Genomic DNA, 21,784 nt, shown 5'->3' with positions numbered 1-21,784 from the left:
AAGGTAGAGGTTTGTTCTGTGAGAGTGTTGTACCCAGCCACAATGGGGTGACCTGTATGGAGGCCTATGGGGTAGTGTTTGTGGAGTGTGTGAGATTACAGGTGTGAGGAGGGAGATGGATTCAGGTGTCAGGTTTTAGGATTGACCTAAGGCCTTGAGGAGCTGCCAGAGGTCATGTTGTACTTCTGGGATGGGATCATGGTTGTAAGGTGGTATGCAAATATAGATGGAGACCCTCAGCCAAACGGTCACTCTGATTCATAACTGCTTTGGTGAAACCTTTGTCTGTGGAAAGTATGATAATGTCTGGATTGGTTTTCAGATTAGGGACAATTGTGTGTTTTTTAGGAGTGATGCTGAACTCACTTGGGAGGGATTTAGGAAAGGAACAGGTGATGAGTGGGTGTAAGGGAAGGAGATTCACAGTTGGATGGAGGTTAGAACTGTTTCAAAGAATGTTCTGTGTGGGGTTTTGATTGGCTGTAAACAGTAGGGGAAGTGGTCATGAAACATTTCCACTGCAGAGAATAAGTAAAGGAAACAACGTCCTTTATAAGTCCGTCATGGTTGAACTTAGGTTTTAGGGTAAAGATGATGCATTTAGAAAGTAATGAGACTTCTGCAGGGGTCAGAATGTTGGGCAGAAAGGTTGGCAACAGTGTTTTGGGATGGATGTTTCATGGAGGGTGGAGGAAGTCTTTGGGGATATGGCAGTCAGAGTAAGTCAGCAAGGCCAGAGAAGTAGGCTCTTTGTTGGCTGTAAGTTATGCTGTAAGACAATAATAGCTGGGACAGCTTCCCCAGATGGCTCTGGGAGTGCTGTTCCAACTGTTGACGGGCAAAAGTTTCTATTGCAATGATGGTATTCAGGAGGTTGCAGTTACAGAATAAAAGGTTTTTATGAAAGGAGTAGAGGCAGTCAAGTATGGTCTGAGCTTGAATTGTATGATTATAAAGACCAGTTTGGTGAGGGTGAAGGACTGATGGAATTGGAAAAGATGAGTGTTTTGCAGTAGCTTGGGTGACTGCCTGAGATGCTAATTTTAATAGTAAGCCTGTTAGTTGAGATACTATGGCTCAGACAAGATTTCAGAAAAAGGATGTGTGGTTGGAGTTTTGCAAGGGTAATGGAGAGTTTCTGAAACTGTCAAAGATAGATTGAGCAAGGATTTGTGATGCTTGGGAGACAAAATGAGTGATTGAAAAAATAGTTAAAAAAGGTTGAAAAATAGGAGGGTGAAAACGTATGATTAGACTGTTATAATGGAAATAAATGGTAGGTACTAGAGAAAGAGCTATGTTGGAAATTAGAAGGAAGGACGGAAAATGATTGAAACAAACAGGAAGCAGCAGTTGCACTTGTAAATAGATGTCTTCCATTGCAGTGACAGGAAGGAACACACATGCAATCATATCTTGAGGATGTAAATAAACATGCATTATCGGCTAACAATCAACTTGGGCGGCACGGGACGATAGTGGAGAATATGTTAGAAACAGCACTGAAATTAAAAGTTCAAGAGCAGGCAGTTATAGTATTGTGCTACTTGTGGGCTATTACAAAAGCAGACCTGTGAATAGTGCAACAGGGGCAGGTTGGTGTGTATTTTGAAGGCAGGTACTGCAGAGGAGAGGAAAGTATAGACGTATTAAGGAGTAAGGAGTGGGCAATGAGTTGTAGATAAATAAAGCCAGACAGTAATGGAGATAAAGACATATGGGAAGGAGGAGAGCTGAATCAGCAGTGTACAACAATAATGGAAACTTCTGGATGGAACAATATGAAAATAAGGGAACGGCAATGACTCACCTGTAGTGGACTGATCTGTGGAGCATAGAAGCATGTAACAGGAAACAGTATTCACTCTAGTTTTCGAGTAAAAGTACATGCCTTCACATGCACAGCCTGGGGTAGGGGGCAAGAGGGGGTAATGATAAAGAGATAAGTCTTTTGACAGATGACTCAGTGGCTGCACAATGACATGACTGGAGTACAAAGGATAGAGCAAAAATATATATCCTTGATCATCTCTATTCTAATCCTGCAACTGTGCCACGTGGGCAGCCCAGGTGCAAGACCTGTCCCATACATTCACCCACCACCTCCTACCACAGTCCAGCCATAGGCATTTCCTACCCAGTAAAAGGTTGGGCCACATGTGAAAGCAGCCATCATAGATATCAGCTAAGCTGTAATTACTTAACAAAATTCTTTGTGGGCTTGACAAGCAACCAAATGTCTAATCGCAAGAATGGCCTCTGCGAAACTGTGGCAAACTGCAAACATGACCATCCAGTTGCCAGAAATGCTGCACACCACAACAGGAAAAACTTCAACAGTTGCTTCACTTTTTAGGCCATTTGGATACTTCCTTCCAGCACTACTTTCTCTGAACTTCATGGGTCGGAATTCTCTCTCCAACATATCTTTCACTCTGGCCATCATCCAGCTTAAACCTCTGCTAACCAGTTTCCCACTGACTCACTTTACCATTTCCCATCTCTCTTCCATCCATATCACTCCTTTCCTACATCAGCCCAGGCAACTGCTTTCAATAATTGATCCTCAATAATGTCTTTGTTGTTGTGTATGTGAACTTGGGTGTGTAGCTTTTACTAGAAAAGGAACAAGAGGTTGAAAGCTAGTGAGAGTACTGTTGCCTGTTAGATGTTTCTGTTCTATCCCCATATTAGGCCCCTATATTTGAATGGTTGCCTTTCTCTTATTTTTTGTGCTGTTCCAACCAGAAAGTTCCATTATTGTTGCTATAAAACATTTTAATGTGTGTGTATTATTGTGGGTAAAATACATGAAAAAATTACATTGATGAAGACATGTAATTCAAATTCTTTTATAAAGTAATGTAATCACTTTTGGCGTCATCATTTAACAGTTAGAGACCAAGTCCACACATAGCTTAGGCCAAGACTTTGAGTTTAAAAGACAAAGCTATAGTATAGGCTCGGCTGTGATTTTCTCAATGCCCAAGCCACCTATTGCTTGAAAACTGGACTCATTACATATGCGAATAATGTATGAATGTCTTGTGAGGCAGCACTTGACTGGTGCTGCCTTCTGTTCTCAATTTCTAGGTTTATTTCAAAAGAAACATTAGCTGCTGTGCTGTCATGAATGGCTGAACCAATATGATCATATTGATGTAATTTTGGGTGTATACGCATAAGGTTTAACAGTGTGCTGCAATTCTGTTATAAATAAGTCATATTTGTTGAGTGAGCAAGAAATTTTGGAAGCTCAAGAGGAACAGACTGCTCAGTTACTCATCTTGCACATTTTTTGGACATTAGTTGTACTTTCTGTCATCATCATTCTAAAATTTGTAATCTGTTAAAGAACTAAAATAAATCTTGGAGCTTGGTCCTTTTTTTCGTATGTATTACCCTAGAAAATACGTCAATTACATATGTTCCAATACTGCTTTAAATAATGGCATAAATGGTCAGTTTCCTATAGTCAATACAAAATTACTTAAGGATTGACACTTCGACAGGAGCATAGCAAATCTCAGAACAGAGTTGCCATGTCCACACAGAACACAGGCGTATTCGTACATTTCATTCAGCTCGCTCAAACAGGCAAACTATTCACTTAATAAATATGGAAATCGCATTGTTCTTAAAGAGCTACATTCCTTTATCATTTTAGTTTTATCTGCGGCAACAAATTATTAAGACGATACTAGGGCAGTTTACGAAAGTGCATTTTCACATGACATAACCAAATTTTCGACATATTGGAAACGTTTTTGTTATTGAAGTTAAGTGAATACCTTATGGGAATGAAATCTGAAGAATGCATATTATTTTCGAAACCAGAACTCTGTCGGAGATCTCTAATGCAAGATAATTTGAGTTAATCATGAAGCATAGTGGTCTGCTCGTGCATCAACTACTAATTGGGTGCCCATACAGTTTCAGAACGAGAGACAGATCGGAAAATGTATCTTAAATATGCCAACCTCTATCGTTTAGAAAGAATAAAAGTAATACAAATTAGAGGACCTCTGTATTACAGCAGTCATGTTGTTATCAGTAATATTTATTTTGTGTGATGAATTTCTGAGAAAAACTTTCTTTGAAATTAGTTGCTATTAAGATCTTATTGAAATTTCAGAACTTATGACAATGTAATTATGTTATGTAGGCACTTAAAGATGTGAATTGCGCATGCTCAACGTGTAGCTGGATCCACCTGTGATCCATTTCTATAACGACAATGGAAAAAGTGTGTTGATGTTGCTATGTTCTTGAAGTGTCAGTGTCACTGCCACTTATCTTTTATTGAAATTATCTCCTCTACTGAATTTTCCAGAGCTTCATTCTGCCACGCCCTTTCCACAGTGCTCTGCGTGTGTTTGATGGCTTTCTTCCAATCTTCACTGGTGACTTTCCTGACAGCTTCTCTTGTGAGTGTGTTAACTGTAGAGAGACTAAATTAAAAATTATTCCTGGCAGTGTAACCTTTAATTTGGGTCAATATTATTTCTACTGGGTTGAAATGGCAGTGGTAAGGTGGTAGCGTAACGACTATATGCTCATGTTTCTTGCCAATTCTTCAATTTGTTATTGGGGGAACTGTTGTCTATAGAGAGAGATTTTTTCCATAAGCTTCACCTTTTTCAGGTCACCACTTACATCGACATTATAATACTGAAGCCAGTCAATCATTTCCTCCTTTCAGTTTGTCATGGTAGGTACCTTGCCAACAACATCTGAATTATTATTTTCGGAGATTTCATATTAGTGAATATTCTAACCACTTTGTAAATGTAAGATGCTTCATTTCTTTGTCATAATCTCCTGTTTTCTTTGATTTAAAAGCAGGAGACAGTTTGGGAAAAAACCTTGCGAGATGTCTGCATGAAGGAAAATAAGTCTGCCACCCTTGCCAGAAGGCATTGGGCATTGCCATTGTTTCGTTAGCTGTGTCATCCACCCAGCCCTGCTTGACGTGACCAGTAACTGACCCACGTTTCGTCAAGCTACACCACTTCGTCGATATTTGTACTATGGGTGTCCCTTGAAAAGCAGTTTCACCATGCACCTATATCCTCCCTCTCCTTCATCAGCTTATGCCCACTGAAATGTTTACAGTGAAAGCCTAGCTTGTGTAAAACTGTGGACAAGGATGAGAGACTGCCTTGAAAAAATCCTGATTCTTTAAGTGTGACCAGCAAAGCCCTGATCATCATATGTTCCTTCCTGTGATAATAATCATAAACATGAAGACAAATCACATCCTGTGCAAACAAATCGATATTTGTATTCTACTTATCCATACAATGTTTTTCTCCAAGGGCATTAAGTTTCGATGATTCTTCAGCTTCCTTTTCTTTGTCAAACATTTCCTTCCCAATCTTCACAACAGTATTTTTGTTTGTATTTAAAGGTGCAGCAGTTCTGTCAATCGCTTCATTAGCAGAGAGCACCAGGCCTTCATTAAGTTTTTCATTTTCAAAGTAGGCACGTAATGCGCAAACCATTTCTCTTGACTGTCCTCATATGGCAGTTCTCTGCTCAAGAGAACAGCGATGAATTTTTCCACTTAATACTTTCAATGAACTTCCCGCTAACATCGTTGAGTACCGTACAATGAATAATGGAAACAACAAATAATGATAACAACAAGTATCGGTAACAAAGAATAGTGGTGACAATGAATAATGGTAACAACTTGTACAGCTGTAATAATGAACACACAGAAAGTCACAGGGTGCAACGATCACACAGGACAGCAAGCTGGGTGCAACTGAAGCCCGCTGCAAGCAGGAATTGTTGTTTGGGGTAAAGGTTTGGCAAGTTTGGGGATTTGCTGCAGCTGTAGGTGCTATGGTATTGGCGGAAAGTGGCCTGGGCCTGCACCATGGGTTTCCCGTGTGCTGCTTCTGCCCTCACTGTCAATTCTAAAGTAATTTTGGACAGACTGTAGGTCTGATATTCTTCTAAGTGGCTGGTCTACAAAGTGCTAGTACTGCACAGTTTGGTGAATTATGAAATACAATTTGTACGATGAAGACATCCGCTCTGCCTGCCTTACTCCTTCCCTCCCCCATGTAGGGAGGGACAGGAAGGGGGGGGGGGGTCTATATTAGCATAGTGTGACAATAGATGTGCAGGTAAGTCTGTAAGGACAGTGGACTGAAATATGTGTATCACTTAAATTTCATATTAACTTGGTGGTAGGTAGCATCATGTTTCATTCATCTAAATAATGTGATATTACATGAGAGTAAAACAAGTTTAAATTCTCAGATTATACTATATATCTGTATTCTTCTAATAACATATTTGTTACCCCCGAGCATCAGAAGTATAGAGAGTTGTGATGTTGATTTTTACTATTCATTTAAAGAAATCTTCCTTAGGTCTTCCACAATTTGACATAGCACAGGACTCTTTACAATATGCTTTTTTGTTAAAGCTGTTGTTGTTGTGGACATCTGAAATGGTCTGTTAAATGTGCCAAATCCAGTAACCATAATAAAATCTCTACTTGTGAGTCAGGAAGATTATAAATATTTAGGAAACAGGGAATTATTAACGTGTTCTCCCAAACACAGTTTCTTTGTTAGTAAGTAATTTTTGATGTCTGTTTCAGGTATTTCATGAACATTCCAGGTCCAATTCAAACCAAAGTATAAATGTACATGAACCTACCTGTAGTCCAGTTCTGAAGAAACGGCGCATTGCAGGAGGGTTAAGAGATATAGTAAACAACATATCAAAAATGAATACTCCAAAAGAATGCTGGCCATGGTGAGCATTTATGTAGGAGAATAAAAGGAAAAACAATTTCATGGGCAGTTACTGTTCATAATTAATCAGTTATTTCTATGTTAATGCTGATTGGTATTTTGAATTACTGAAAGATGATATTACTTAATTGACCTAGTCTGAAGTAGTTCACTTACCACAGTTATCTTGTCACTGCTAGCTGATTATGTATCAGGAAACTATTGTGTGTAAATTTTAATTCAGGATATGAACATAAACCAGTAATTTATTTTTAGAATTTTTTACTTTCATCTATAATATCGTAAAAACATTGGTTTTCGAAATGATAGCATAAAACATTATCTTTAAATTAAAACTGATTTCCCCCAAAATTATCTTCACAGTACTTACTCTTCCAACATTTAACATACCTTTTTGTCCAGTTAATAGTAGTGATCTTGACTTTGTATATTGATCAGTTTTACTTTGATCCCTAAGTCTAGGTTTGGTGCAAGTATTGACAAAATCTAAACACAAGAATTAAAACTGTAGCTTTGAAGTTACAAGGCAATTTCAAAAAGTAGGTTATGTATTGTTATGGCTGCCCAACCAATATTTATTGAATGCTGCACTACACGTCAATATGACCAGATACAAGGAGCCTCAGCAGCCAGAGACTGTGATCGTGTGTGTGTGAGTTGTGTTTGCGTGTGTGTGTGTGTGTGTGTGTGTGTGTGTGTGTGTTTTGTGTAGTCTAATTCTGATGAATGCCTTTGCGGCTGAAAACTTACTTGCTTGACAGCCTCTTCATTGTGCCTATCTGCAACTCAGCATCTCCACTATATGTCAAGTAATCTATCCTTTTCATAATATGTGATTATTTCATCCTAGATTTTCCAATGTTTGAAAGAAACATTCAGAATGTTCTACTATTTCCTCAACAACAGAAATCCGCTCTTTAGTCATGCAGCCAATCATGAACCACTGTATAAATATGCTCATCATTAGAAAATCTCTTTACCCCAGATGTTCTTTCAGTTGGAAATTGCATTTTGGAAGAATTGGACTTACCATGTGTGCGGCTTTGGTCAAATTGTAGCACCATTTTGACATGACTGGATGCGACATTGCCCATATACTGCAAGAATTTAATGGTGAAATTTAGACTTTTGCCAACAAGAATCATACTGTCCCATGTACTTCAAGTTTGGAATGCATTTACAATTGCCACGCAATTTTCATTGCGCACTTTGGTGCATCCGTTATCCACACTGCAGTAGAATTGTGTCTGTATAAAAGGTGGAACACACATTATCTTCTGACAATGAGCCACTGTTTTTGCACAATGGTTTTAATGAGGGATGACACTTGTAATTTACTTTCTGAAGTTACTGTAAAAGAAGGAAAAAATGACAGTTGGTGAAACTGTGACAGGACAGGGGCAACTAGAGACAAGTTATTTTTCTGGAACTGAAGTAGTTCATTTTGCAGCCAATGTAATCAAGCCAAAGACTATATTTTATGGGCAGAACACACACAAGATGCAACAAGTCTACTAAAGAGACTGCCTATGCTATATTTGTTCACCTTCTTCTGTAGTATTGCTTCAGTGTGTGATCCATATCAGATGGTATTGATGGCGGACATTGGAAAAGTACAAAGAAAGACAGCTAGTTTTTCATTATTGTGGAATAGGGATGAGTGTTGCACAGATATGATACATGAATTGGAATGACAACCATTAAATCTTTTTACAGAAATTTAAATCACAAACTCTCCCCTCCAATTTCCAAAATATGTTGTTGACTCCTATCTACCTTAATAAAATAAATCAGAGCTTGCACTGGAAGATTTAAGCATTTATTTTTGTCCTATGCTATTTGAGAGTGGAACGATGTGAGAGAGTCTGAGGTGATTTCATGAACCCTCTGCCAAGCACGTAAGCATAAATTGCAAATTAACTATGTACATGTAGTTATTCACACTTCAATAGTATTTAAAAAAATATTTAAATTATTTGTTTGCTCTCTTCTGGAGTATTGCTGTACAGTATGTGATCCTTACCAGATGCTACTGACAGAGGATATTGAAAAAGTTCAAAGAAGAGCAGCTTGATTTGCATTATTCCACTATGTCTTACTAGTGACTGCATCTGCACACTGTCATAATTTCCTCGTCCTTGTAATACAGAGACCCCTGTATTGTCATTGCACATTAAAAGAGTTTATATTTGGACATACGAAAGAATAGTGAAGAGAATAGCCAAAGACAAATGACACCATCTAGCAATAGAACAATAATATTGTTTCACATTCATTATGTGTTGTGTAGTTTTAGCTACTGGTTATTAGTTTTTGAACAAATGTAGCCAGTACACATTCTGCCTAGAGGCTCTTGGGGGAATATTAACAAATTCTATTGTAAACAATGTTCCTGCTTTTTCAGGAAGACAGAATTAAATAAGGAATAGGCAAACTTGTGTCTGACTTGAACGAGATGTGGTTTCATAGTGGGTAAGTGTCAGATTACAAATCCAAAGGACCAATTTCCAATCCTAAATCTGTCATTGGAATGTTCATGTTGCTTAATGCTTATTTTACTTGTCATAACTATTGGTATGCATGAGAAATGCCAAGCTGCATTATGATTCATATTCTACATTACACTGTAGGTCCCTGCATAACTGCGCGGATTAGTCAATTCAAAGATTGGAGGAAGGCAAGGGTGTAATATCTTCAGTATGAGCATGCCTACTAAAGCATTATGGTTGTCAAAACAACCTCCATACTACCATAATTCCCAAAATCCATCCTGCTGATACTGTCCCAAAATAACATCATTTTTTTTAGCCCCTAGCTGCAAACAAATATAAATTGATGACAACTGCAGGAGATTTTGCACCTTACCTCATCAATAAAGATATTTTTCCTTTATGTTGTGCAACAATTTTTATTCATCCACTAGCTGATCGTCATAGTCCATCATCAGCTGTCGTCTGATGTAGGCCTAAAAAGCTGAAAACAGTTAAGAAAATGAAAATTGTTGTAGAATTCCAATAAAATGTTTCCATTTTGCACTTATTATGTTTTGCAAACACCAATCAAGTATTCAAAGACAAGGTGACTTATTCCAACAGTTGAATCAGTGATTTTCCATTTGCTGTCCTACCTTTACGGGTAGTGTTGACCGTGGAATTCCATAAAGATCCATATTCCATATTCCATTGATCCCTTTCTCCCCTTGAAACCAGTGTCACGGAGTATGCCCAAAAAAACAAAAAAAAAAAAAACCTGGATAAATGAATACATGCCAGAATAAAGTGGTTGCTGTACTGTTGTACATTTAGCTAGTTACACTGCACAGTGTATGGTGGAGAGCATAATGAATGTCATCTCTGATATTTGCTGGAAATACCAATTCAAAAGTCTGTAGCTTATCTGGATGTCTGCTTGTAGTGTGACTGGGTGGATACACAGTAATGGGTAAGTAGAATTGTTAGCAGCAAGCATCACCCGTGTAGAGAGAATGCTGCAGTCCTTCAAGATGCAATGGAGGGTTTCATTTCAATAGTTCCTAAACTCATTTAAATGTTTCACAGAAATAACTACATTGTTAGGACTAACTCGGAGGGTCATCAGCAAAGGAAGGTGAATTTACTATCACTGCTGTAGTTAGATGATGGAGTCTGCTTCTGGTACACTGCAGTCAGTGAACTGCATGTTGGTGCTATACTCAATTCTCAAAAGGACCCCAATCTTAAGACCAGCCAAACATTTGAAACCAATAACTACAATGTCGGCTTTTAATCTGGCATTGCCTTTTCATTAATAATGTACTGACACTTTTAATGTAATTTGCAGGCAACACTTTATAAACTTTAATAAGTAGCATACAGTGTAAAAATACTCTGATGCACTTCCTTCTCTCCAACATTATTTTGTTATGATCGAATCAAGGCTTTCATGACCAGATGACACTGCTGTTGATAAGCCTTTTGGGTATAAGGTCGTGGTCCATGAGTCTTCTTATCATAACTTTTTGTGCAGAACTGCACTGGGTATCTTCAGAGGCTTTGCTCCTCCATTACGTCTTGGGTCTGAAGATGTCCAGCACAGTTCTGAATGAAACATTAGGAACAAAAGAGTTTCGTAGACCATGACCTTATACCCTGATAGGTTTATCAGTAGCAATTATTTTTTATATTTTTCTGATCCTTCTTCTCCTATTCCTTGTCACTTATTACTAGAATATTTCACTTTGTGTATTTATTTGCGATTTTGTCAAAAAGTTTAACCAGACAATCAGTATACAGAATTTCATTCTTGTTAAAAACTTCATGGCAAATTAAAACTGTATTTCAGATTTGGACTTGAACCTAGAACCAGGACCGTCATGGGCTACGTTCTTAATAGAAGAGATGTATTTGCATATTGTGAAAGCTAATAGGCTCTGCAGTACAATTTATTAGTGACACATGAAAATTTTTGCAGCTGATGCCTAACCATATTCGCAATTTGCGAATATATCTCTTCTGTTTCATATGCCTGTAGATCATCAGCCTTGACTGCTCCTTCAAACATACATGTGTGCTTCTGAAGCACATTGTATAGTATTATACAGACACTGTAAAAATACACGCATTGCAAAATTGAATGTTAATAATGACTGAGCTGTCCTGGCAAAACTCATAGCCCGCTCTCACGACTTTACTTCCACCAGTATCTCCCTCCTTTATTTGGAGGTGATTGGAATTGCTCCTAGGCACTAGCTTATGAGAACTCACCTTCCTTTATATTGGCTTTAATGTTTCACTACACTTTTATGTGAAGCAGTTTAGTTTCCATAATAAGTTTAGGCCATCAGATTCTGTCCAAAGTCGTAAACTGCAGTTTTTCCAATGTATGTTCCGTTCCATACACTTGGTTTTTCTTATGTTTGATAACATTATTATTCTTTACATGATGTCTACTTCAATCTGGACAACAGCTTTCAATTTATTTGTATGAAGATATGTTATGTACCAGTAATTTTAAACTTGAGGGCTGACATCCTCATTAATAACATACCACTGGTGACATGTTATTACAAGAATCATCAGTTATATATCACCTTTGTCTTTTCATTTATAATAGTTAACATCTGTTGAATCCAGAGATTCAGTGCCCTGAAAGCAGAGCATGGCACTCGATTAATGACAAACACAAGTTATACACTGTCACCTCCCTGACACCTGGAAGCCACTGAAACGGATCACGTGGGCCCCGAATACCCATTCTATAAACAAATTAATTGTTGTTGTTGTGGTCTTCAGTCCAAAGACTGGTTTGATGTAGCTTTCCATGCTAATCTATCCTGTGCAATCATCTTTGTCTTGGAATAACTACTGCACCCTACATCCTTCTGAATCTGATTACTGTATTCATCTCTTGGTATCTCTCTACAATTTTTAACCACCATGCTTGCCTCCAATACTAAATTGGTGAACCGTTGGTGTCTCAGAATGTCTCCTATCGACTGATTGCTTCCTCTAGTCAGGTTCAATGTTAACAAATTGCCAGCGTACATTTTATATCCTCTGTACTTCAGCTATCATCATTTATTTTGCTGCCCAAATAGCAAAACTCATCTACTACTTTAAGTGTCTTGTTTCTAATCTAATTCCCTCAGCACCATCTGATTTAATTTGACTACATTCCATTATCCTCGTTTTGCTTTTGTTGATGTTCATCTTAGATGCTCCTTTCCAGACACTGTCCTTTCTGTTCATTTGCTCATCCAACTCCTTTACTGTCTCTGACAGAATTACAATGTTTTCGACAAGCCTTGAAAGTTCTTCTCCCAGAACTTTAATGCCTACTCCAATTTTTTTTTCTTTCCTTTACTGCTTGCTCATTGTGCAGATTGAATAACATTGGGGATAGGTTACAGCCTTGTGTCACACCATTCTTAACCAGTGCTTCCGTTTTTGCCTCTCGACTCTTATAACTGTCGTTTGGTTTCTGTACAAATTGTAAATAGCCTTTTTCTCTATGTATTTTACGCCAGCTACCTTCAGGATTTTGAAGAGAGTGCTTCAGTCAGCACTGTCAAAAGCTTTCTCTAAGTTTACAAATGCTATAAATGTAGGTTCATCTTTCCATAACACATCCTCTAAGAGAAGTTGTAGGCCTTATGTGTTTCTAGATTTCTCCGAAATCCAAATTGATTTTCCCCGAGACTGGCTTATACGAGTTTTTACAGTCTTCTGTAAAGAATTCGTGTTAGTGTTTTGCAGTCATGACTTATTGGACCAGTAGTTTGATAATTTTCACACCTGCCAGCACCTGCTTTGTTTGTACTGGAATCATTATATTCTTCTTGAACTCTGAGGGTATTTTGCCCATCTCATACATATTGTTCATCAGATGGAAGATTTTTTTGTCATGGCTGGCTCTCCCAAGGCCATCAGTTGTTTCAACGGAATGTTGTCCACTTTTGAAGTCTTGTTTTGACTTAGGTCTTTCAGTGCTGTGTCAGATTCTTCTTGCAGTACCACATCTCCCATCATCTACATCCTCTTTGATTTCTGTAATATTGCCCTCAAATACATCTCCCATGTAAAGACCCTCTATATACTCCTTCCCCCTTTCATCTTTCCTTTCTTTCCTTAGGATTGGTTTTCTGTACAAGCTCTTAGTATTCATAAAGCTGTTGCTCTTTTCCCCAAAGGCCTTTTTAATTTTCCTCTGGGCAATATCTATCTATCCTCTTATGAAATATGCTTCTGAATCCTTGCACTTGTGCTCTAGCTGTTCCTGCTTTCCGCTGTCTGTCAATCTCATTTTTAAACGTTTATGTGCCCTGTCCCGTGTTTCTTTTGCTGCATTTTTATATATTGTGCTTTCTCCAGTGAAATTCAATATCTACTGTGTTATCTGATGATTTCTAGTAGGCCTTATCTTTTTGTCTATTTGATCATCTGCTGCTTTCACTATTTCATTTGTCAAAGCTACCCATCCAATGTCTGCTGCATTTCTTTCCCCTGTTCTAGTCAACCATTGCTTAATGCACCCTGTGAAACTCTCAACAAACTCTCATTCTTTCAGCTTATCCAGGTCTTATCTTCTTAATTTCTTATCTTTTTGCAATTTCTTCAGTTTTAATCTACAGTTCTTAACCAATAAATTGTGGTCAGATTCCACATCTGCCCCCTCAAATGTTCTACAATTTAAAATCTGGTTCAGAAATCTCTGTCTTGCCATTATGCAATCAATCTGAAACCTTCCAGCATCTTCACGGTTATACAGTCGTTTTTCTTGATTCTTAAATCAAGTATCACTGATGATTAAATTATGCTCTGTGCAAAATTCTACCAGACAACTTTAATTCCTTTTGCCCTTTCCATATTCATGTACAATGTTTCCTTCTCTTCCTTTCCCTACTGTCGAAGTCCAGTCCTTCACCACAATTAAATTTTTGTACTCCCTAAATATCTGAATAATTTCTGTTATCTCATCATAGATCTCTTCTTCATCCGTGGGGCTAGCTGGCATATAAACTTGTATGACTGTGGTAGGTGTGGGTTTTGTGTCACTCTTGGCTGTGATCATGCATTCACTACTCTTTATTTAATCCACCCCTGCTTTACCCCTATTTTACTTTGTATTTATAACCCTGTATTCATCTGACAGGAAATCCTGTTCCTTCTGTCACTGAACTTCACTAATTCCCCCTATATCTAACTTCAACCTATACATTTCCCTTTTAAAATTTTTAACCTATCTGCTGATTAAGGGATCTTACATTTAACACTCTAATCTGTAGAACTCCAGTTTTCTTTCTCCTGAAGAGTTCCTGCTCGGAGAGCCATAAGGGGGACTTTTTACCTTGGGAATGTTTTACGGGAGAGGGTGCCATCATCATTTAATTGTACAGTAGAGGTGCATGCTGTCGCAAACAATTACCGCTGTAATTTCCCATTGCTTTCAGCTGTTCGCAGCACCAGCACAGCAAGGCCATTTTGGTTGATTTTATAAGGCCAGATCAGTCATCCAGACTTTTGCTCCTGCAACTACTGGAAAGGCTGCTTACCCCACTTCAGGAGCCACATGTTAGTCTGGCCGCACAGCAGATACGCCTCCGTTTTGGTTGCACCTACAGTATGGCTATCTGCACCATTGAAGCGTGCAAGCTACCCCACTCATGGCAAGGTCCATGGTTCAATGGGGGACAAGTTAATTACATATTCGTTACTCGATGTTTTTGTTCTTATGTACGTACACTGGTGAATGAAAACAGGACTCACTGTTTAATAGCATGTTGGTCCACAGTTGGAACGCAATATAGCAATGATTCTGTGAGGCATGGATTTGGCAAGTTCTTGGTAGGTTTTCAGAGGTATGTGGCATGAGGTGTCTACATGCAGATCACGCAGTTCCCATATATTGTTGAATGATGGTTTATGGCCAATAGTGTCCCAAATGTGTCCCACCGGGTTCAGGTCAATCGCATTTGGTGGCCAAGATATCAGCATGAGTTCACTATTGTAGTAGCCACCAGAAAGATCGCGGGAGGCGCACATTGGCACGGCGCGTCACGGACGGTAGTTGCCGCAAGTAGAGTCCCGTCCACCAGAGGGCACGCGAGAATTCGGACGCGACCTCTGCCGGCATGACAACAACAACAACAACAACAACAACAACAACAACTCCGGCAGCACGGGCTGTGCCCAGTCAGTCAAGATTGGGTATGCCTAGGACACAGTCCTGGTCTACGCTAAGTGCAGTGCGACGTAAACGTGAACAGTGTTACTACACAATTGGCGACGAGTAGGGTCGTTCTTTCGCGTGTTGGGTCGTTGTTCCGGTTTTGCAGCTTCTCCACGGCATGGAAGATTTGGTGCGAGTTTTGGTTGCGCAGCAGACGGAACTCATGGCCACCATGAAACAAGTGCTTCTGGCGTTGCTCTCCACACCGTCTGCTCCGGCGCCTTTCCCTCCTCCCTTTCCCCCGTATGACGAGACGGCGGAGGATTGGGACGCATAGGAACATTGCCTTCGGCAGCATTTCCAGGCGTTTCATGTTTCCGATGCGGAGGTATGTCGTGCTCTCTTCTTGTCTTGGATATCTCCCTCGCTGTATCAAGTTTTGCGGCAGCTAGCGCCGTTGCAGGAACCCTCGTCCTTGTCTTTTGACGCATTGTGTTCATTGCTGTCTTCATATTATCGCCGCCGCACGCATGTTGTGGCGGCTAGGGTCGAGTTCTATCAATGCAAGAAACAGCCCCATCAGTCTTACCGGGCGTGGGCCGCTACCCTGCACAGTCTTAGTCGCAAGTGTCATTTTGTCACGGAGCAGTCGCGAGAGTCGTACGCCCACGTTATGGTACGCGACGTCATTGTTCGTTCGGCCCCTGATAGGGAGGTCCGGCAATGGGCCCTGCAGTTAGAAAACCCTTCCCTCGAGGAAGTCCTGTCCATTGCTCAATCGTATGAAGTCTCTCACGCAGCAGTTCAACAGCTGGAAGCGTGGTGCGACGTCGCGGAGGATCGGGGCGGCGCGGCCGCGTCCACTGTGTCGGGGGTGGACGACGTGCGAGCGGTTCAATCCGGCCGTTACGGCCGCTCCCGCACGGCGCGTAAACAGAATTCCGGCCGCCGGCCCCTGTTGCCGTCCTGTGCGTCGTGCTATATACATCATGATCAGTCAGAGTGCCCCCAGCGTTGGGCCGTTTGTCGCAAATGTAATAGAAATGGTCACATTGCTAAAGTTTGCTGCTCAGCCTCAAAAGAATCGAAGGAAGCAGGTACAGAGGACATAGACGTTGACATTCAGGAAGGTTCATCGGGCCAGGCTCCCGACGCATTGGCACGCAAACTCTTTATCGAGGTGTCGGTTCGGTCGCGCCGGTTACAACTGCAAGTCGATATGGGCGCGGCAGTTTCGTTGTTGAATGCACAAACTTATTCCGACCTTGGATCGCCCCCGTTGGCGCCAGTTTACCGGCGTCTACGCGGTTATGGTAAACAGTTCATTCCCCTACTGGGTCAATTCACTGCCGACATGACTTACAAATCAGTCACTCGGCCTATTACTTTTATTGTTGTCAGTGATGTGAGCTCAGCTAACCTTTTTGGCCTGGACGCCTTTCAAGCTTTCGGTTTTTCTATCGCTGACACCATACAGTTGGTCTCCGAAGACGTTCCCTATCAGTCATTGGAATCTTTGATCTCCGACTTTCCACATATTTTTGAGGAGGGCCTAGGGCGTGTTTCAGATTTTGAAGCTCACTTAACGTTGAAGGCGTCGGCTCGCCCGCGTTTTCTACGCGCGAGGCAGATCCCCTTGGCTCTCCGCCCTCAGGTAAAGGAAGAGCTAGACCGGCTGACAGCCCTAGGGGTCGTTCTTCCCATTTCTTCCAGTGAGTGGGCTTCGCCCCTCGTTATTGTAAGGAAGCCCTCGGGAAAATTACGTCTTTTTGGCGATTTCAAGGCCACCATTAATTCCCAATTGGTGGTCGACACCTATCCTTTGCCTCGTGCTGATGAATTGTTCTCCTCCGTGGCGGGAGGCCAATATTTTTCGAAAATCGATCTGTCGGAGGCTTATCATCAGATACCACTTGATGAGGACTCCAAACGGTTGGCGGTTGTCAACACCCCGTTTGGCCTTTACCAATACCAGCGGTTAGCCTTTGGAATATCCAGTGACCCGGCGATATTCCAGCGTTATCTCGAGCATGTCACGTCGACAATTCCTCATTGTATTAATTACCTGGATGACATAATTGTCACAGGCCGCAGCACGAAAGAACACTTGCACAACCTTCGCACTCTCTTTCTCAAATTCAGGTCTGTGGACTTGAGTTGCAATCTGCATAAGTCAACCTTCTTTCAATCATCCATTGAGTATGTGGGCTACACCATCTCTCGGCACGGTATCCAGCCACTAGGAAGTTTGGTCCAAGGTATCGTCAACCTTCCTCGGCCCGCTTCGCTGAAAGAGTTACAAGCTTTTTTAGGCAAGATAGCCTATTACCACCGGTTCATTCCCAGGGCTTCCGCTATAGCCCACCCCCTGTACTGCCGTCTGCGCAAGGGTGTTCCTTTTGATTGGTCGCCTGCATGCGAGCGAGCGTTCACCTCGTTGAAGGGCCTCCTCACGTCTGCCCCTTGTTTGGCTACTTTTGATCCCCGTAAGCCATTGGTCCTGGCTACAGACGCTTCGCAGTATGGGGTGGGGGTGGTCCTGGCCCATCGCAACGCAGATGGTTCCGAGCAACCACTGGCGTTTGCGTCTAAAACGCTTAGTCCCGCGCAGGCCCATTACTCCCAGGTGGAAAAAGAGGCTTTGGCCATTGTCTACGCTGTTACCAAGTTTCACCCTTTCTTGTATGGCACGAAGTTTCAGTTAATCACTGACCATAAGCCGTTAATATCGTTATTTGGCCCCGCCTCTCAGATTCCGGATAGGGCGGCCCACAGACTACAGCGCTGGGCCTTGTTCCTCTCTAAGTACCATTATGACATTCATTTTCGCCCTACAGGACAGCATGCCAACGCCGACGCTCTTTCCCGTCTTCCGGTGGGCCCGGATCCTACGTTCGATCGAGAGGAGATTATGTGTTTTCATTTGGATGTGGCGTCCCGCCAAGCGGTTGATGGCTTCCCGATCACTAGTTCTCGAGTCGCCAGGGAAACAGCAGCTGACCCGGTTCTCCGGCAAGTAGTTCGCCTCCTTCAGCAGGGGTGGTCATCCCGCCCTCCGGGCCGGGCCTTGGACCCTCTTCGTAATTATTTTCTTCTACGGGACCGCCTCTCGGTCTTGGAAGGCGTTCTCCTTCTGGCTACCGATGATACAGCTCCTCGCGTGGTTGTTCCTGCAAGTTTACTACGGGAGGTCCTCACGTTATTACATGCGGGGCACTGGGGTGTTTCCCGTACTAAAACCTTGGCTCGCAGACATGTGTACTGGCCCGGTATTGACAGAGAAATTGAGCACTTGGTGGCCGCCTGTTCCCAGTGTGCGAGCCAACAAGCATCTCCCAGGGCGGCATTCTCTTCATGGCCACCAGCAACCCAAGCATGTGAACTTGTTCACATCGATTTTGCGGGCCCGTTTCTCAACGGTTTTTGGCTCATTGTCATTGATGCTTATTCCCGATTCCCATATGTGGTTCGCTGCTCCTCAACCACTTCCGAAGTTGCAATCCAGGCACTAGCAAAAATCTTTTCTGTGGAAGGTCTGCCAATCACCCTGGTCTCGGACAATGGACTGCAGTTTATTTCACAGACCTTCCAGGATTTTTGTAGGCGCTTCGGTATTCGGCACGTTTGCTCTCCCCCCTTCCATCCACAATCGAATGGGGAAGCCGAGCGCATGGTGCGCACATTTAAGACGCAGATGAAAAAGTATATGCACGAATTTCCTGCGGAGGAAGCATTGACGTTTTTCTTGACGGCATACCGGACCACACCAGTGGGAGACCGCAGCCCCGCAGAGCTCCTCCATGGGCGTCAACCTAGGACTCTGCTGCACCTCCTTCGGCCTGGTCCTCGCCAGTCTTCACAAAACGGAGTACCTGGTTTTCCACTGGGTTTGTCGGTCTGGGCCCGTGGGTTTGGTCGCAATCCACGTTGGCTACCAGCGGTGGTCCTGTGCCGAAATGGCCGCCGGCTCTATACCTTGCAGGCGGGGGACCGGGTGGTACGTCGTCACCAAAATCAGCTACGTCCACGTTCGGGCACCCACCCTCCGCCCTCTCGGACACCGGCTTCCCCATTGCCGGCACCTGTGTTGGTTTCGCAGGGGACGTTGCCTCCTCTCCCCGCTGTGCCTCTGCCGCACTGCGATGGTTCTCAGCCTTGGCAGCCTCCAGTAGCTCCGGCACCGGCATCGCCATCGTTCGAGATGCCCCAGTGAGAGCTGGCCCCCCTAGCAGGCCCGGTTTCTCAGGAGGTTGGTTCACCTGTGGTCGTCCCTTCCCCTTCGTCCCCGCCACTGGGTCTTGCCCCTCCCGGGGTGGAACAGGATCCGGAGTTCAACAGCTTGTTGCCCGTTCTGTCCCGGGCTCCAGTTGTGGGACGACGGGGGCCTCTTCGTGTGGGTCACTTCCAGCCGTATTCGAAGGTTCCAGCTCGAGGGTTGGCAGATCCCCTCGACTCCGGCCATCCAATGGATGTGGAGGTCATCGCTCCTGCCCGTCGCTCCACCTTCCGATGCAGTGGATCACAGTGGCTTCACCCCCCGAAGGAGGAGGAGTGTAGTAGCCACCAGAAAGATCGCGGGAGGTGCACATTGGCACAGCGCGTCACGGACGGTAGTTGCTGCAAGTAGAGTCCCGTCCACCAGAGGGCACGCGAGAATTCGGACGCGACCTCTGCCGGCATGACAACAACAATAACAACAACTCCGGCAGCACGGGCTGTGCCCAGTCAGTCAAGATCGGGTATGCCTAGGACACAGTCCCGGTCTACGCTAAGTGCAGTGCGACGTAAACGTGAACAGTGTTACTACAACTATAGTGCTTCTCAAACCACTGTAGCACGATTCAGGCCTTTTGACAGAGATAGGTATCCTGACAGAAGATCCCATTGCCATTAGGGAAGATACCAAGCATGAAGAGACACAGGTGATTAACAGTAATGTTCACCTAGTCCACATTTGTCATGGTGCCTTCAATTACTGCCACAGATGCCAAGGAAACTGAGGTGAATATCTCCCATTGCGTAATAATGTCCCCATTGGTCTGCATATGTGGCATGGTGCACTTCTCAAGCAGAGATTCTCGTGGGTGATGAGTATCCAGACATGACTGTGTTAGGGAACATTATTCATCTGACCAAGTGAAACATTTCCATATATCCTGCATCTAAACTTGATGAACCCTTGCCTACTGCAAGTGTAATAGATGATGTTGAGTCAACATGGGAAGACATAGGAGTTTCCTGTTGCCGATCCCTTTGTTCAACAACATGTGCTAAACGGTGTGCTCTGAAACACTGCACTAGAATTGACACATGTCAGATCTGCCACAGATCATTGCCTGTTCTGCTTTACAGAGCGGCAAGCCTCCTACCTCCTCATTCTGTGATGTGTGGATGTCCAACACCTCATCACCTACTTGGGGTTTTACCTCATTCAGCCATTGTATATATGCTCACAACAATAGCACATGAACTACTGACCTGTTTCACCATTTCTGAGATGCTTACTCTCGGGCACCGGCCCATAACAGTCTACAATTTGTCAAAGTTGCTTGTGTGAGTGGATTTCCGTATTTGTGGCCCCATCAATCTTCGCTTCTATATACTTTTCTTACTTCAACATGTGGCCACAACGTCACCAAGTGGTATTCAAACTCACGGTGGGCAGTCGTCATAATGTTTTGGTTCATCAGTGCATATAAATTATACAGTCAGTTACACGTGGGCCCATACATCTGGAACCCTTAACATGTTCTAATTTAACATAAATGGTGCCACATTAATTTTTTATTATTAATGTTTTTGCATTATTGTCAGTATTTTATGTTGTTTCCAGTTTTATAATTTTTCAAACAAATCTTCTAATGGTCTGGTTGATTCATGAGAAGTGTAAATGCATAAGTGTATTTAATCACACTGTTTTCTGCTTTGTTGATGGATTCATATCATCTACATATTATTGCAAACTGCTGTTCTTTTGTTTAGTTGTGGATAGAATTGTGTGTGTCTTGGAAGTTCATAATCAGAGGAGAATTATAGACACACATTTTAATGTTGATTTGTTTGGATGGTTTCTTTATGCTCACCATTACATATTTGATCATTTTTTTATTTGGAAATTTTACATGAAATTTTTAATGAAGTTTTAATTTCTCCCCTCCAGGTTGACCTTTTTGAGTGAGTACATATCTCATTATTGTGAAACAGTAATGACTGAAGATTATGTTTCTCTGCTAACTGTTGTGACTGATCAGTTAAATTCTTGCAGAGACACGCTACTAATGGCACACCTTTGCAGGTGAGTGTTTCATTACTAGACCTAGGATATTTAGGTGCAAATATGTGACAAAACAGGAGCAAAATTT

At 42.2% G+C, this 21,784-nt stretch overlaps 1 protein-coding gene across 1 annotated transcript in view; it reads left to right on the top strand.

Annotated features, from left to right (window-relative positions):
- LOC126456248 (serine-protein kinase ATM-like) overlaps positions 1-21,784 on the top strand; it is a 445,804-nt gene that overhangs the window by 84,407 nt on the left and 339,613 nt on the right. Inside the window, exons 12-13 of the mRNA XM_050091998.1 lie at positions 6,620-6,777; positions 21,583-21,717. Coding sequence (XP_049947955.1) covers positions 6,620-6,777; positions 21,583-21,717 — 293 coding nt within the window. The remainder of the gene's footprint in view (positions 1-6,619; positions 6,778-21,582; positions 21,718-21,784) is intronic.

This window comes from Schistocerca serialis, chromosome 2 (genome assembly GCF_023864345.2).
Source record: "Schistocerca serialis cubense isolate TAMUIC-IGC-003099 chromosome 2, iqSchSeri2.2, whole genome shotgun sequence".
NCBI classification, from domain to species: domain Eukaryota; kingdom Metazoa; phylum Arthropoda; class Insecta; order Orthoptera; family Acrididae; genus Schistocerca; species Schistocerca serialis.
The sequence above is the reverse complement of the archived record's forward strand: the minus strand, read 5'-3'. Positions and strand labels throughout refer to the sequence as shown.